We start from the raw sequence: 12,162 nt of genomic DNA, 5'->3' as shown, positions 1-12,162 counted from the left end.
GTAGGGAGGGCTCACTCTGTGATCTGTGTGGGACCTGTATAGTATTGGGGACACTATACCGTATAAAGACGCCATCTTTTGGATGAGACACAAAACTGAAGTCCTTACTCATCATGGTCATTAAAAATACCATGGCGTTTGTTGAAGACAAACGCCGTGGTGTTACGCTGATGTCCTGGCCAAATTTCCCCCTGGACTTTACTAAAGTTTGCCTCCTAATACAGTAATCCTCATCTATGAATTGGCTTCATCACTCTGTTCTCCTCCCCACTGATCTGTGCTGAGTGTACTGACCCTCTGCGTGTCCAGAAAAGTGCTATATAAGTGTAAGGAATTATTATTATTGTTGTTGTTGTTGTTGTTAGAAAAGCAAGGGCACAATTTACGTATTGTATCTTTTGCCCGGAATTTGAAATTTAGATTCTTAGGCTTGCCTGATGTTATGTTACGCAACAGAACAGCCACACTCCCACAGACCTCTTTGAATAGCATGACACAATCCGAGACGATCGCTGGTGTGGGATGGGCATTTTCACATTTTCCGAACGCAACCCGGAGCCTTTTTCGCTCACATTGCCCGACCCGGGCTGACTCGTGCCAAGAGAGACCTGCTGAGCTGCGCCTCATTGGTTGGGATGCGAGAGCGATCTCGCCCTGGACCGTTCTTTGATTGGTGGAGCTGCCTGCCTGTCCGGCGCTGGGAGTTTGCGGACCAGCCTCTCCCTTGCTTAGCAAGCGGTACTGGGCGAGCGGCGGCTTCCCCAGCACAGGAATAGGATTTTTTTTTATTGGGAATTGCGGAGATTACTGCCAGAGGACAGTTACATTACTGACGGAATCATTTGCATTTTCTCTAGGTCCTGCTTTTTTTAAGAGGTAACGTATCAAATGCTTTCTAGTTGTGTGCAATTTTTTAAAACCTGCTTTAAGCAAAGGCGTGCATTGGGATGCTATTGCACAAAGTGCATTCTATAGACCGGCCTCCTGCTTGCCGGTACAGATAAGCCTCTTCTAATACAAAAAATAATCATTTACAATTGGTATATGTCTAAAATTACCATTAGATCTTTAGGGTCTTTGCAATTAGAATTTAGTATACCGGAGCATATCATTCAGTAAAAAGCATCAGGCTGGTCATTGGCCGAGTTTATTTATTGTAATGCGACAGAATTGGAAGGTGAAGGAGAGAAAAGGCTCGAATTTATTCGGGGACCACGTGATCCGGTGCCCTACGCGTTAGAAATCCATTATTAAGCGCTTTCCGACAGTCTGACGCTCCTTATTTGGCTCTTGACACTAAAGCTAAGTGTTAATTTGTATTGTTCCTTTCTCGCCCATCACTGAAATGCAGTTTTTCTATTTCTAACAGATAATAACCCCTTTAAAAATAATTTTGGAAGTACTTTAATATATTGGTTTTCGGTCTTGGGTCGTAGTTTTCGTCTGCCTTTTGGCTGCACAAATACATTTCCTAAATTTCATAGCGCTACAATATCATTAAAAATATCCTTCGTAGACTGTAGAAAATCCAGTGATAATCTATAACAGTACATTCTTCATACACGTCATTATTGGGGTAATAATTAGCGCTTTGCTGATCTGCGTGAATCTACCTGACCTTTTGGTTGCAATTAAATACAAATGTGTGATGCTACTAGTATTGTTAGAGAAAGCATAATATCGTACTTGTAGTAAAATTGTTGATGTGGTATGCACAGAACGCCAGAATATAACACTACAATTTTTAATTTCTTGTTACATTAACAAAGTTGGGTAACAGCAAAGACACCTTTGGAAGCATTGATGTAGTGTGGGATTCAGGCCGTTTAAACTTTGTTTCACCGAAACTTGATGTTTAACAATCAATGCCAATGCCAATGATGGTTGGCCGTGAACTGGTGGAATAAAACCACCTCCCCTGCTTCATTTATTAATCTCACGTCTCAGTCAGCATCATTTCTTTCTTCAGACCCCAGGAGGTACTTACGGTACAGCTCTCTCGCTTCCATGGCGACCGTCGTCATGGAGCAGATCAGCCGGCTGTTCATCAACGTGCAGCAGATCCGGCAGATCCCGAGGCTGCTGGAGTCCGCCTTCCCGACTCTGCCCTGCACCGTCCAGGACGTCGACGTGCCCTGGGTCTTCCGAGAGCCTCACATCCGGACCGGCTACCGGCCGCTGCACCAGAGCTGGCGTTACTACTGCCTGACCTTGTTCCAGCGCCATAACGAGGCCGTCAACGTCTGGACCCACCTGGTGGCTGCTCTGGTCATCCTGGTGAAATTCCAGCAGCTGGCCGAGACGGTGGACTTCCTGAGGGACCCCCACGCCCAGCCCCTCTTCATCATCCTCCTCTCCTCTTTCACCTACCTGTCGTGCAGCGCCCTGGCCCACCTGCTGTCCGCCAGGTCCGAGCTCTCCCACTACACCTTCTTCTTCCTGGACTACGTGGGGGTGGCCGTCTACCAGTACGGCAGCGCCTTGGTGCACTTTTACTACGTCATCGAGAAGGAGTGGCACGCCTCCGTCCGCCACTTCTTCCTGCCCTTGGCAGCCTTCCTGGCCTGGCTGTCCTGTGCCGGGTGCTGTTATGGGAAGTACATGAGCTGCCGTCTGCCCAAGGTCGTCCACAAGCTCTTCCAGGTCGTGCCCTCCGGTCTGGCCTACTGCCTGGACATCAGCCCGGTGCTGCACCGCATCTGGGCCTGCTCTCCCCAAGGCTGCACGGACCAGGCCGTCGCCTATCACCAGTACCAGGTGCTGTTTTTCCTCGTAAGTGCCTACTTCTTCGCCTACCCGCACCCCGAGAAGTGGTTCCCGGGGAAGTGCGACTTCATAGGCCAGGGCCACCAGATCTTCCACGTCTTCTTGGTACTGTGCACGCTGGCGCAGATCGAGGCGGTGAAGATAGACTACGTCGCGCGCCGGACTCTGTACGAGCGCCTGCACGGGGACTCCACCCACGATTTCAGCGCCCTCTTTGTGTTCACAGCCTGCTGCAGTGCCCTGACCGCATTCTACATGAGGAACAGAGTCCGAGCCCAGATAAAGGAGAAAGAGGAATAAGACTTAGCTTTGGGCAAACAATCAAAACAGCCTTCACGTCATTACTAAGAAACAGTCCTGTCATTTAGAATCCTTCTTCTCCTTTGTCTGCCAAGCAAACAGCACATGGGAGGCAATGTGTTCACATGGATACTGGGAGAGGAGAAAAAGTATTTATAAAACAGAGTTTTATCTGGGATTATTTAAAAAAGTGTTAAGCAAAACTCCATGTCCTTCTGACACGGCAGCATTTACAGATACTTTTTTTTGATGTGCAGTGAAATTTTCTTGCAGAAAAAAGCCTTACCTGGGGCAGTGAGGAATAGGGTAATTAAGACATTACAAGACAAAAGATTATTTTAGGAAAAATGCAAAGCCCATGCTTTGCATCACTGAAGTGAGCTTGCGCAGAATGCTTGAGGACATATTACCAGTGTTCAACAAAGTAAAGGAACAGTATGCAAATCTGGCAAGATTAGAAAGTTCAGCAGCTTTTCTGCACGTCTGCTACTATTCTAGTGATACACGTGACAAAGCTTTGCTGAATCTCAGGTCCGCCTCCACATTGCACCAAGAGTACTGCAAGGACAGTATTAAACAACACCAGGTGTTTTGTCACACTTACAAAAAAAAATCAGAAGGTGCAGGTGACTGAGAGAGTTTAGGCCACAAGGGTGTCCATTCCTGGTCTTGGATATCTGGTTGATCTGCAAGGTCTCTTTGAAGCAGCAGTATCTGAAGAGCTGGGAGAAGCTGTTAAATGATTTTAACGGGTTTAGCTTTTTAAGAGCTACGCTGGACCAAGACCAGGACTGGACATCCCCGACGTAGGGTCACTGCTATTTGAAGAGGTTGTCTTACTTCATTTCAAACTGCAAGTGAAGATAAATGATCAGTACAGATTGTCAGTCAAATCAGATAGGAACAGAAGCAGTTCTACAAAAGAGTGCCACAGAAGCTATAGTGAACATGGTGAAGGCATGATGTCATTGGAAGACACTGCCACATCGGCTTGCTATACATGCAATTAGTATTAATATGGAGTATAAAAAGATACTGTAAATAAGTATAACATTTTGTGAGTGCATAGAAAACAATACCATATCTGAAAGAGTGTGTTTCTTAGTGGTGCTGTTGTGCTTTAATAGCATTTGTCTCATTTCTTTGAAGAGGTGAAAAAGAGGTGAACCTGAATGATACTGAACAAATGGAGTCAGAACGGTAAATAACTGATTATCTTGGAGAGTGCGATGGAAAAAATTAGGCGTTCATGGACTTCAACAGAGAAATACGTGGTCTGGTGAAGCAGAAGTACACTCACTATAGGCTTTCACGTTTTGCCTTTTTTTTAAATTGAGTTAGCAAGAAGTGTGAAAAGCTCTACTTGCATGTAGTTATTCAAGTGTACAGCTCTGTGCTGTTGTTAGCAGGGGATCCCAGTCCTGGTCTTCGGGACTCGCAGGCCTGTTGGTTTGCTTGGCAGCCAAGCATTTGAGGATTCATTTACTAAAACAAACCCTTAATTGAATCCACAAGTCACTTGGTTGGTACCTTTGCAATTTTTTCATACTCAAAGCTCTGAGATTTTAAGTTACTCAAGAAATGCAATAGTTAAAAGGTAACCTCCTACATGAATAGGAAAGCAAAGGTTCATATTAAACTTCTTATTAGGTCTATTAAGGGTCTGATTATTTATAATTATTAATCATAAATATAAATTATTTGTTAATTATTTATTATTTATAAAGTATTTAAGTGCTTAGGTGGAACAAAAACCAGCAGGTCTATGGGTTTCCAGGACCAGAATTGGGAAGCCCTGATTACCAGGACTGTACTGTGTTGGTAAGCTAAGCTTCCTCAGTTCCAGGCCTAGACAGCCCATGTGCTTGCTGTTTTTTTCCATTCAAGGTCTCAGTTATATACTGTAAAAGAACTTAATTATACACCTGAACTAACTCACAAGTTGCTTTTTTGAAAATGGGAATTACTTATAAAATGCAGTAGTTCAGGGGAAACCTGATACATGTTTCAGCACTGAAAACAATTAAAGATGAATTCACATGAATGAATAGTTTAATGACGTGTTTAATTATGTAACTGAGAGGTCAGCTGATGACAAATACCAGCAGATGTGGAGGTTCTAGGGTCTGACCTGTCTTAAGCCACCACATCGTTCTTGACAACCTTTCCTATTTCGTTTTGTCCCTTTTAAAAGTCTACGTGTTTTTTATATACTTCAGAGGAAGTCCTTCGTGGTGTAAATAGTTCATAGAGCTGGCACTCATGCCAGTTCCTGTATTGTCAAGCAGGCTGATGGACAACCAAGTTTAGGACACTAGTTCCTTGCAGGTTAACCACTGTACAGCTGGGTGGATCAGAGCAGCCTGTATGAAGCCCATTCATTCAGTACAACAGTATTGTCTGTCTGAGTGATGTGACCCCAGTGTCTCTACAGAACTGCTCCAGATTCATGATCTCTTCTGATTGCTATAGTGGGCCTTATTTTCACGACCAGACAAAAAACAAATGCCCGTCAAATAAGTATGAATAAAGTTGGATTATATCTGACATTTAATTTGAAACTAAATGTAAATAGTAGCTAAAGAAACCAGATATCTATTTTAGCTTTCTTTCTAGGTTGATTAATATATAGACATGAAGACAGTTACTCTAAACAAGGCTGCAGTTATATTGTGTGCCAAGCTTGTGCTTATTGTTTTTAGAAATTGAACTAATTTGTTACAAAATCCAAGTAAATGTAACGGGTTTGAGTTCTTATTTATCTAATCAGAGTAGCTGTTTAAAACTGTATTGCAATGATAATAAATCCATATTTCACAATTGTTTGTGTGACATAATAAATATATAATAAGGCATAGGGCATTACATTTAAGAGGAAGAGTTTGGAATATAGCTTCTATTAATAATGGAAAAAAAAGATTTATTTGTCTGGTTATGCCACACAAAGAAACTTTTAAGGATGCAGTGTACATCTGGGGTTGCTCCATGATCGTGACAGGCTCTCTTTGTCATTGCAAGCAAGTGGAGATTCAGATGCTGCAAAAAAAACTAGATTACTGCGAGGTGCTTATTTTCAGACCTGAATTTGAATATTGGACATTCAAAACAAGACATATGTGCCTAGCTATCAAACCAGAGAAGTATTAGTGTCAGTTTTAGCTATTTCATACTCTGTACTGTGTACTTTACATAAATATTCTGGATAAAGATTTCAAATGCATTACTTGTTAGATTAACACACAGCTGATATGTAAGTACAGGCATCCTATATCTGAAATGTTTGTATCCACTGAAGCGTTGTAGGTACCACTTGATAGGATGAGTATAGTTAAGGAAGTAAAGGCGTTGTTTGAGATACAAGGTTCCAATGTACAGTATTTGACTACACTTGAATGTGAATATTTTAAAAACAACTTCTTCTCAAGAGGAAGAACGGACAAAACAGTTCATAGTTTTTAAGCTTCAGTGGGGGTGAAGGGGGTAAACATGAATGTTAAGTTAATGCATTACAATTTAAACCATTTCTGAGAGAGGAACACAACAGTATATACTTGCCTGTGAGATTTTGGTGTGTAATAGATAGATAGATAAGACTTTATTGATCCCGAAGGGAAATTGAGGATAATAACATATACTGAGACAGCCATGCCTTACTTTCCTATACTGACCTCAAAATAAACACACACATAGGCACACAAGGATTCTATTGAGACTTTCTTTGCAGTTAGCTACATTAATTGGCTTTTTCAACAGACAAAGATGTCATTAATGTTTTTAATATGGAAACACCTGAGATTGCAGTATTCACAATATTTAGAAGCCGCAGAGTAGTGTTACCTGTCACTCTATTGGGCTTATTTTGTTTCTGTCTTCTGATACTTCAGCTGCCGATGGCAGGTTCAAACCCAAATGTTCTGTTGGGAGGTGAAAAGAACACCAGCATGTTTGTGCCAAGACACAAGTGTTCACTGTATGTCACAGGGATGCCTCCTGAGGCACAGCAATGATAATGCCTGAACACTTTGTATGCATTCTGCACTAATAGGTTTATGCATTAGACATTATATATAGCTATACTGTATATAATTTAAGCACTTTATCACAAAGGTTTACAGAAAATAATGTTGCTGTCTTTGAAAGCTTGGCTCTGTATCTTGCACTAAAGATCTAATATGATTCAGTGGCGCTCAATCCTTTCAGGACTGTTTTATTTTATTACTGTAAAAACCTGCTTCTACAGCGATTGCTCCCTAATGATCATGCTAAACCTGAATTTCTTCAAAAGCACAGCGTCTGTCCGTATAGCCAATTATGAACAAATGATTGAGTTGGCTGGGCTCATGTTGTGTCCTGTTTGTCTACCCATGTGATATCTGATTTGTGACCCTGGGTTTTTAGAATGATTTCCAGGGGGTCGTTGAGAGATTACAAGTGGCGTGCTGCTCAGAACATTTCTGCTGATGTCTGTCAGCGCTGTGTGAAAGCTTTTGTATTTCTGCACAGGGCCGTGAAGGGAGAGGAGGTTGCAACAAGTTCACAAGTGACCAGTCACTTGCTGAGAGACAGTGGTGCAAAGATAGCAAATAGCATCCACACAACAGGCGACTCATTGAGGTGTACTTAATGTTTTTACAGTATTCATGCAAACTTGGTACTTGCTGAGTTACAGAAAAAGATAATGTGCTCATCTGATGCGCTCAAACAGAAACCCACTGTAAAACTGACTGTGTGTTATTATATTGATGTATTTAAGTGAATAAACTAATAATGCTATATCAGAACTTTGGTAGAACTGTCTTTCATTGTGGTACAGAGGAATGCCAAGGTCAGCAGCAAGTGCAGCTGTTTAGTTGGAAAAACCTCAGTATGACTGATTAACTTGCCTGTTCCGGCTTTTTTTGTGCTTTCGAAGCTGAAATGAAAGCATTGATAATTATCATCTTGTTAAAAATGGACATAATTGGAATGTCCGCTGCATCAGTGTAAGCAGCTTTAATTTAGGAATGTCCATACTGGGGAACTACATTTCAGCAGGTCACTCTTGGGGTTGCAATGCAGGATCTTTATCTGGGGCTGCCCAACACCTCAAAAGATTATGAATATGTTTGAGGGCTAAATTAAAAAAAAAGTGATATTATACTATTTTTTGGCATCCCACAGGTTGCCGGTGAGTCACTGCGGTTGTAAGTCTGCAGTGTTTAATCAAGTAATTTATCCAGTGTAGCAGTGGAGGCATTGGCAGATTGATTAATGAATGTGAGCAGGATAAAATGAGTGAATTCTTTAAACCGTGAATCTGATTGTTGTGCTTCACAGTTCTTCCTATCAATGGGGAGATGAAGTGTCCTGAAAACTTCTGCTGAAGGGGGCTCCCAAAATTCCAGGTAGCCTCTTTAAATCTTAAGACAGTCATATATGGTCTTCAGAAACAGTACTTGTATTACATGGAGCGCATATTAAATGAGCAGATTGGGTCTCTGTCCATAGCAGCTATCATATCTGGGATTGGTATAGGCCTGGGAAGCCTTTAGCCCTCAGTGCTCTGATGTGATCTCTGAACTGATCTGCCAGTCTTCCTGCTTCACCAATGTACAGGAAATGACATGCTTTCAATGACGATGCCCCAGTAGGTGATCCTGCAATGGCTGGATGTGGAGGATGTGTGCTGCCAGATTCTGTATTTGCAGGTAATACAGAGCCTTCTGTTGCAGCAGAAGGTGGCAGGGATTGTTCAGTTAGCTGGATACTGAGTATGCACACTGACACGACTTTCACTCTTTCTCTCTAATATCTTCATTGCCTAAAACTAACAATAAATGTCAAATTGGCTCCTCAAACCAGACTTTAGTGCATGAGTCTGGCAATAACTGAATTTCTGGGCCAATATCTGTGAACTGATGAACAGTAAAGTATATACAGCATACTGTATATATCTGTACAGTACATCATACATCAGTGTATCAGGACTTGCATATAAAAAAATGAAGGGGTCGTGTCAAAGCCTCCTTTTTGCGTTTGCTAGGGTAACAAGGAAAGCACAGTTCTGGGTGGTGTGGCACAGCTCCTGGGTTGTGGGTTTGATTCCAGCCTACTGTGTGGAGTTTGAATGTTCACCCAATGTTAATCTTCTTTCCTCCCATGGTGCAATGATATTCTGTCCTCCAGGTAATGTGTCTAATTCTATATTATCCTTCATTTGTGTAAGTGAATGTGTATCTGTTCCCCGTGATGTAATATACTGTATACTGGGTGTAGTCTTGTGTCCTGTGATGAGTGGTTAGGTTTCATTCAGCCACAGCCCTGTAACTCATCACTGTGCACAGACATCCTTTAATTCTTTCTGTCTTCTGCATACATGAATATGGTGAAGGTGTCACTACAGCATCGGAATTAAGTCTTCAGAACGGCATTCTATACAGCCAGGCTAGCTCGCTAGTGCTGTAATGAAAGACACCACTAGATGGAAGCATTGCCTTTTAAAATAGACTTCTTAAATTTTTGAACTACGTCAATTCGTGTCCTGTCTTCTGGTAAATCAATAACTGGCTCTTGTCACCTCATTGTGCTGCTTGAGCTTGATATTATTTTACTTTCCTATAACCTTGCTTGGCTCTCTTGAATTTTTTTGAATGTCAAAAATCCTCTAGTTTAAAGGTATTTTGTTTGCAATAACTACACAGAACCTTACGCTACATCTCCTCCAATAAATTGTTTGCTATAATGTCTGACTAAAACAGTTCTTAGTAGTTGATCAATTGATTCAGGCAAAACACATTAATTATGCCAGTTCTGAAACTCAGATATTGATACAGGCTTGATGCCGATTAAGTGCTAAAGCCAATTGTGCAAATATGCCACAAATAGAAAACTGAAATCAGTTAACTTGTGATTAAAAATTCGGCTGAAGCAACTCCACTTACTGGTAACTAATTATTTTGTCATTTCACCGGTGGGATTGTTTTCACATGATATATCATAATGCTTTTATTTTGTAATATTCAGCACTTCTTATTTATTCTTATATCCTTTATATCTTTACTTTTTTTCTTCCACGAGTATGCTGTAGGTCATTGTAACAACCCAGCTATAGATTGAATAGTTTGTTGACCTTGCTTGTCATATTCCGGCTTTAAAACGAATGTGTCCCGTAGGCTGGCGGGTAACCGGACAGATGCAGTTTAACCAGAGATGGAAATGATAAACGCGCAGAAACTCTACGGTATGCGCAGAAGTGCACGCATACGTTCACGCGTTATTGCAATTATGCAATGGAATGAAAATTACCATTTTAATTGGTGAAGTCGAAAATATGGAGATTGAAATTTGTTGCTATAGTCTGAAGGTGCTCTGTTCATTCTACAGGGTCAGTTTTACCCTCCCTCAGAGAAAGCACGATCAAGTGTGTCCTGCACCCCTGAGTTTTTCTTTTAAAACGCCGCTTTTAATTTCAATATTTATTAGCCAGTTATTTCTTTAGAACTATTACTAGTCATTGCAATATATACTTTAGCTTAGGGAACATGCTTAATTGAACACCATAGCAACTGTCTATATTAGGATAGGTAATTTTAATCAGTGTCGTGTGGTTCCCTCTTCTGTTATTGTGTTCGAAACTCTGCATCTTGCCACCATCCTCAGATCCATTTCTGTTATCCCCCAGCCTTTAAAGACCCATAACATTTTCAGTTGGCTTGTTCCTTAGTAGTTCAGGTGTAGCCTGAGCTTTTTGTAATGCCATAAATTGATAAGGTTCATTCAACAGTTAAACAGAAGCATGAGTGCTGATGGCTTTATTTGGCGAATGACTGGAATCTGATTCATCTCCACACCTCTGGAGGAGCACGGGGTCCTGTGTGGAGGATGGCAGAGGAGTGGTGTGGGGATTAAATCCATCTCCAGGGTAACTGCCTGCCTCCTTTCACAGGTCTTCTTCCCAACAGCAGTGTGTCATCAGCCAGTGGTGTTCAGCCTCTTCTTAACACTTTACCGGCCGAACACCACTTCAGAAAACACTATAACTGTACAGCCTGAGGCCTGAGCAAATGTACTGTAAGTTGAGGGCAGCCTAATTGAGCTGCGGCCTCCTCATCAGTGAGAGGATTCTGGAGATGGCCGAATTCAGGGAATATGTACTGCAAATTTAGATTCGTAGTACTTTTTAAAAAAGAAATAAGGAATACATTAAAGTTATTGTCCACCATAACTCAATGAGAAGGTCAATTTAAAAAACCCAATCAGTCCTTTAAATGTGCGGAGTTGTACATTGAAGATTTGTTCTTTCGTTTACAACAAAACTATTGTGAGCTACATTCCCAATTGGGATCCAAAATGGTTTGTATATAAAATGTTTATGTACCCTTTTCCTGTCTTTGACCTAGTATTTAGCTAAAAAAGATCACTTTTTAAAGGATAAAGGAATAGTGGTAGAAGGTAAAAGGTCGTATTTTAGGGTAAACAGCACAGTCTTCCCAGTATTTCTGAGATATTGAGCGTGTCAAGTGTTGATGTTTATAGTCTGGTGTCAGGCTTATGTAATTAGGCTTCTCACAAAATAGAACTCATAGAATGGCCTTGATTGTTGTTAGAATTCAGTGGAAAAATACTAATTAGTTGGTGAATTAATAACTTGGATATCCTTCAGATCCATTTAATTGGAGCGACTTGATTGGAAAGCTTAAAGTTTTGAACTGAATTGCATGTTAATCAGATCATTCTAATTCGCTAATGAATTTGCTAGTTTTTGTTTTTTATTGATATTTAGATTTTCCAGGCAAAATGAGCAAATTAGCAAAAAAGCAAAATTAGCAGAAAAGGCCAACATATCCAACATGGATGCTGGGAAACTCAAAGGGAAGAGACCGTGTTTCTTTTGGCTTTAAGTAGTTTTGGTCTGCATATGAAAACTCTTTTTCAGGCCAAACAGTTGTCATGCTCCTCTTTAAGCTGCAGGTACATACAGCAAAAAAGGACAAGCTACTCTCACTTACTTGTGTAACTGTTCTTGGGGTTTCTGCCCTTGCCACTCCTGCCCTGCCAGTTTGTCCCTCACCGCCTGGGCACGAACCCAGGTCTCCAGCATCATGCAACAGGGAACTT

The 12,162-nt window shown here is 41.3% G+C and overlaps 1 protein-coding gene across 1 annotated transcript; it reads left to right on the top strand.

The window, feature by feature from the left end:
* The first annotated feature begins 669 nt into the window (after positions 1–669).
* On the top strand, positions 670–7,847 carry paqr7b (progestin and adipoQ receptor family member VII, b). The gene is made up of 2 exons (XM_015348408.2): positions 670–876; positions 1,970–7,847. The coding sequence occupies exon 2, from the start codon at positions 2,008–2,010 to the stop codon at positions 3,064–3,066; it is 1,059 nt and encodes a 352-aa protein (XP_015203894.2). The 5' UTR covers positions 670–876; positions 1,970–2,007; the 3' UTR covers positions 3,067–7,847.
* Positions 7,848–12,162: the final 4,315 nt, after the last annotated feature.

The sequence above is a fragment of the Lepisosteus oculatus genome, chromosome 11, assembly GCF_040954835.1.
Source record: "Lepisosteus oculatus isolate fLepOcu1 chromosome 11, fLepOcu1.hap2, whole genome shotgun sequence".
NCBI classification, from domain to species: Eukaryota; Metazoa; Chordata; class Actinopteri; order Semionotiformes; family Lepisosteidae; genus Lepisosteus; species Lepisosteus oculatus.
This window is presented reverse-complemented; position numbering and strand designations above follow the sequence as displayed.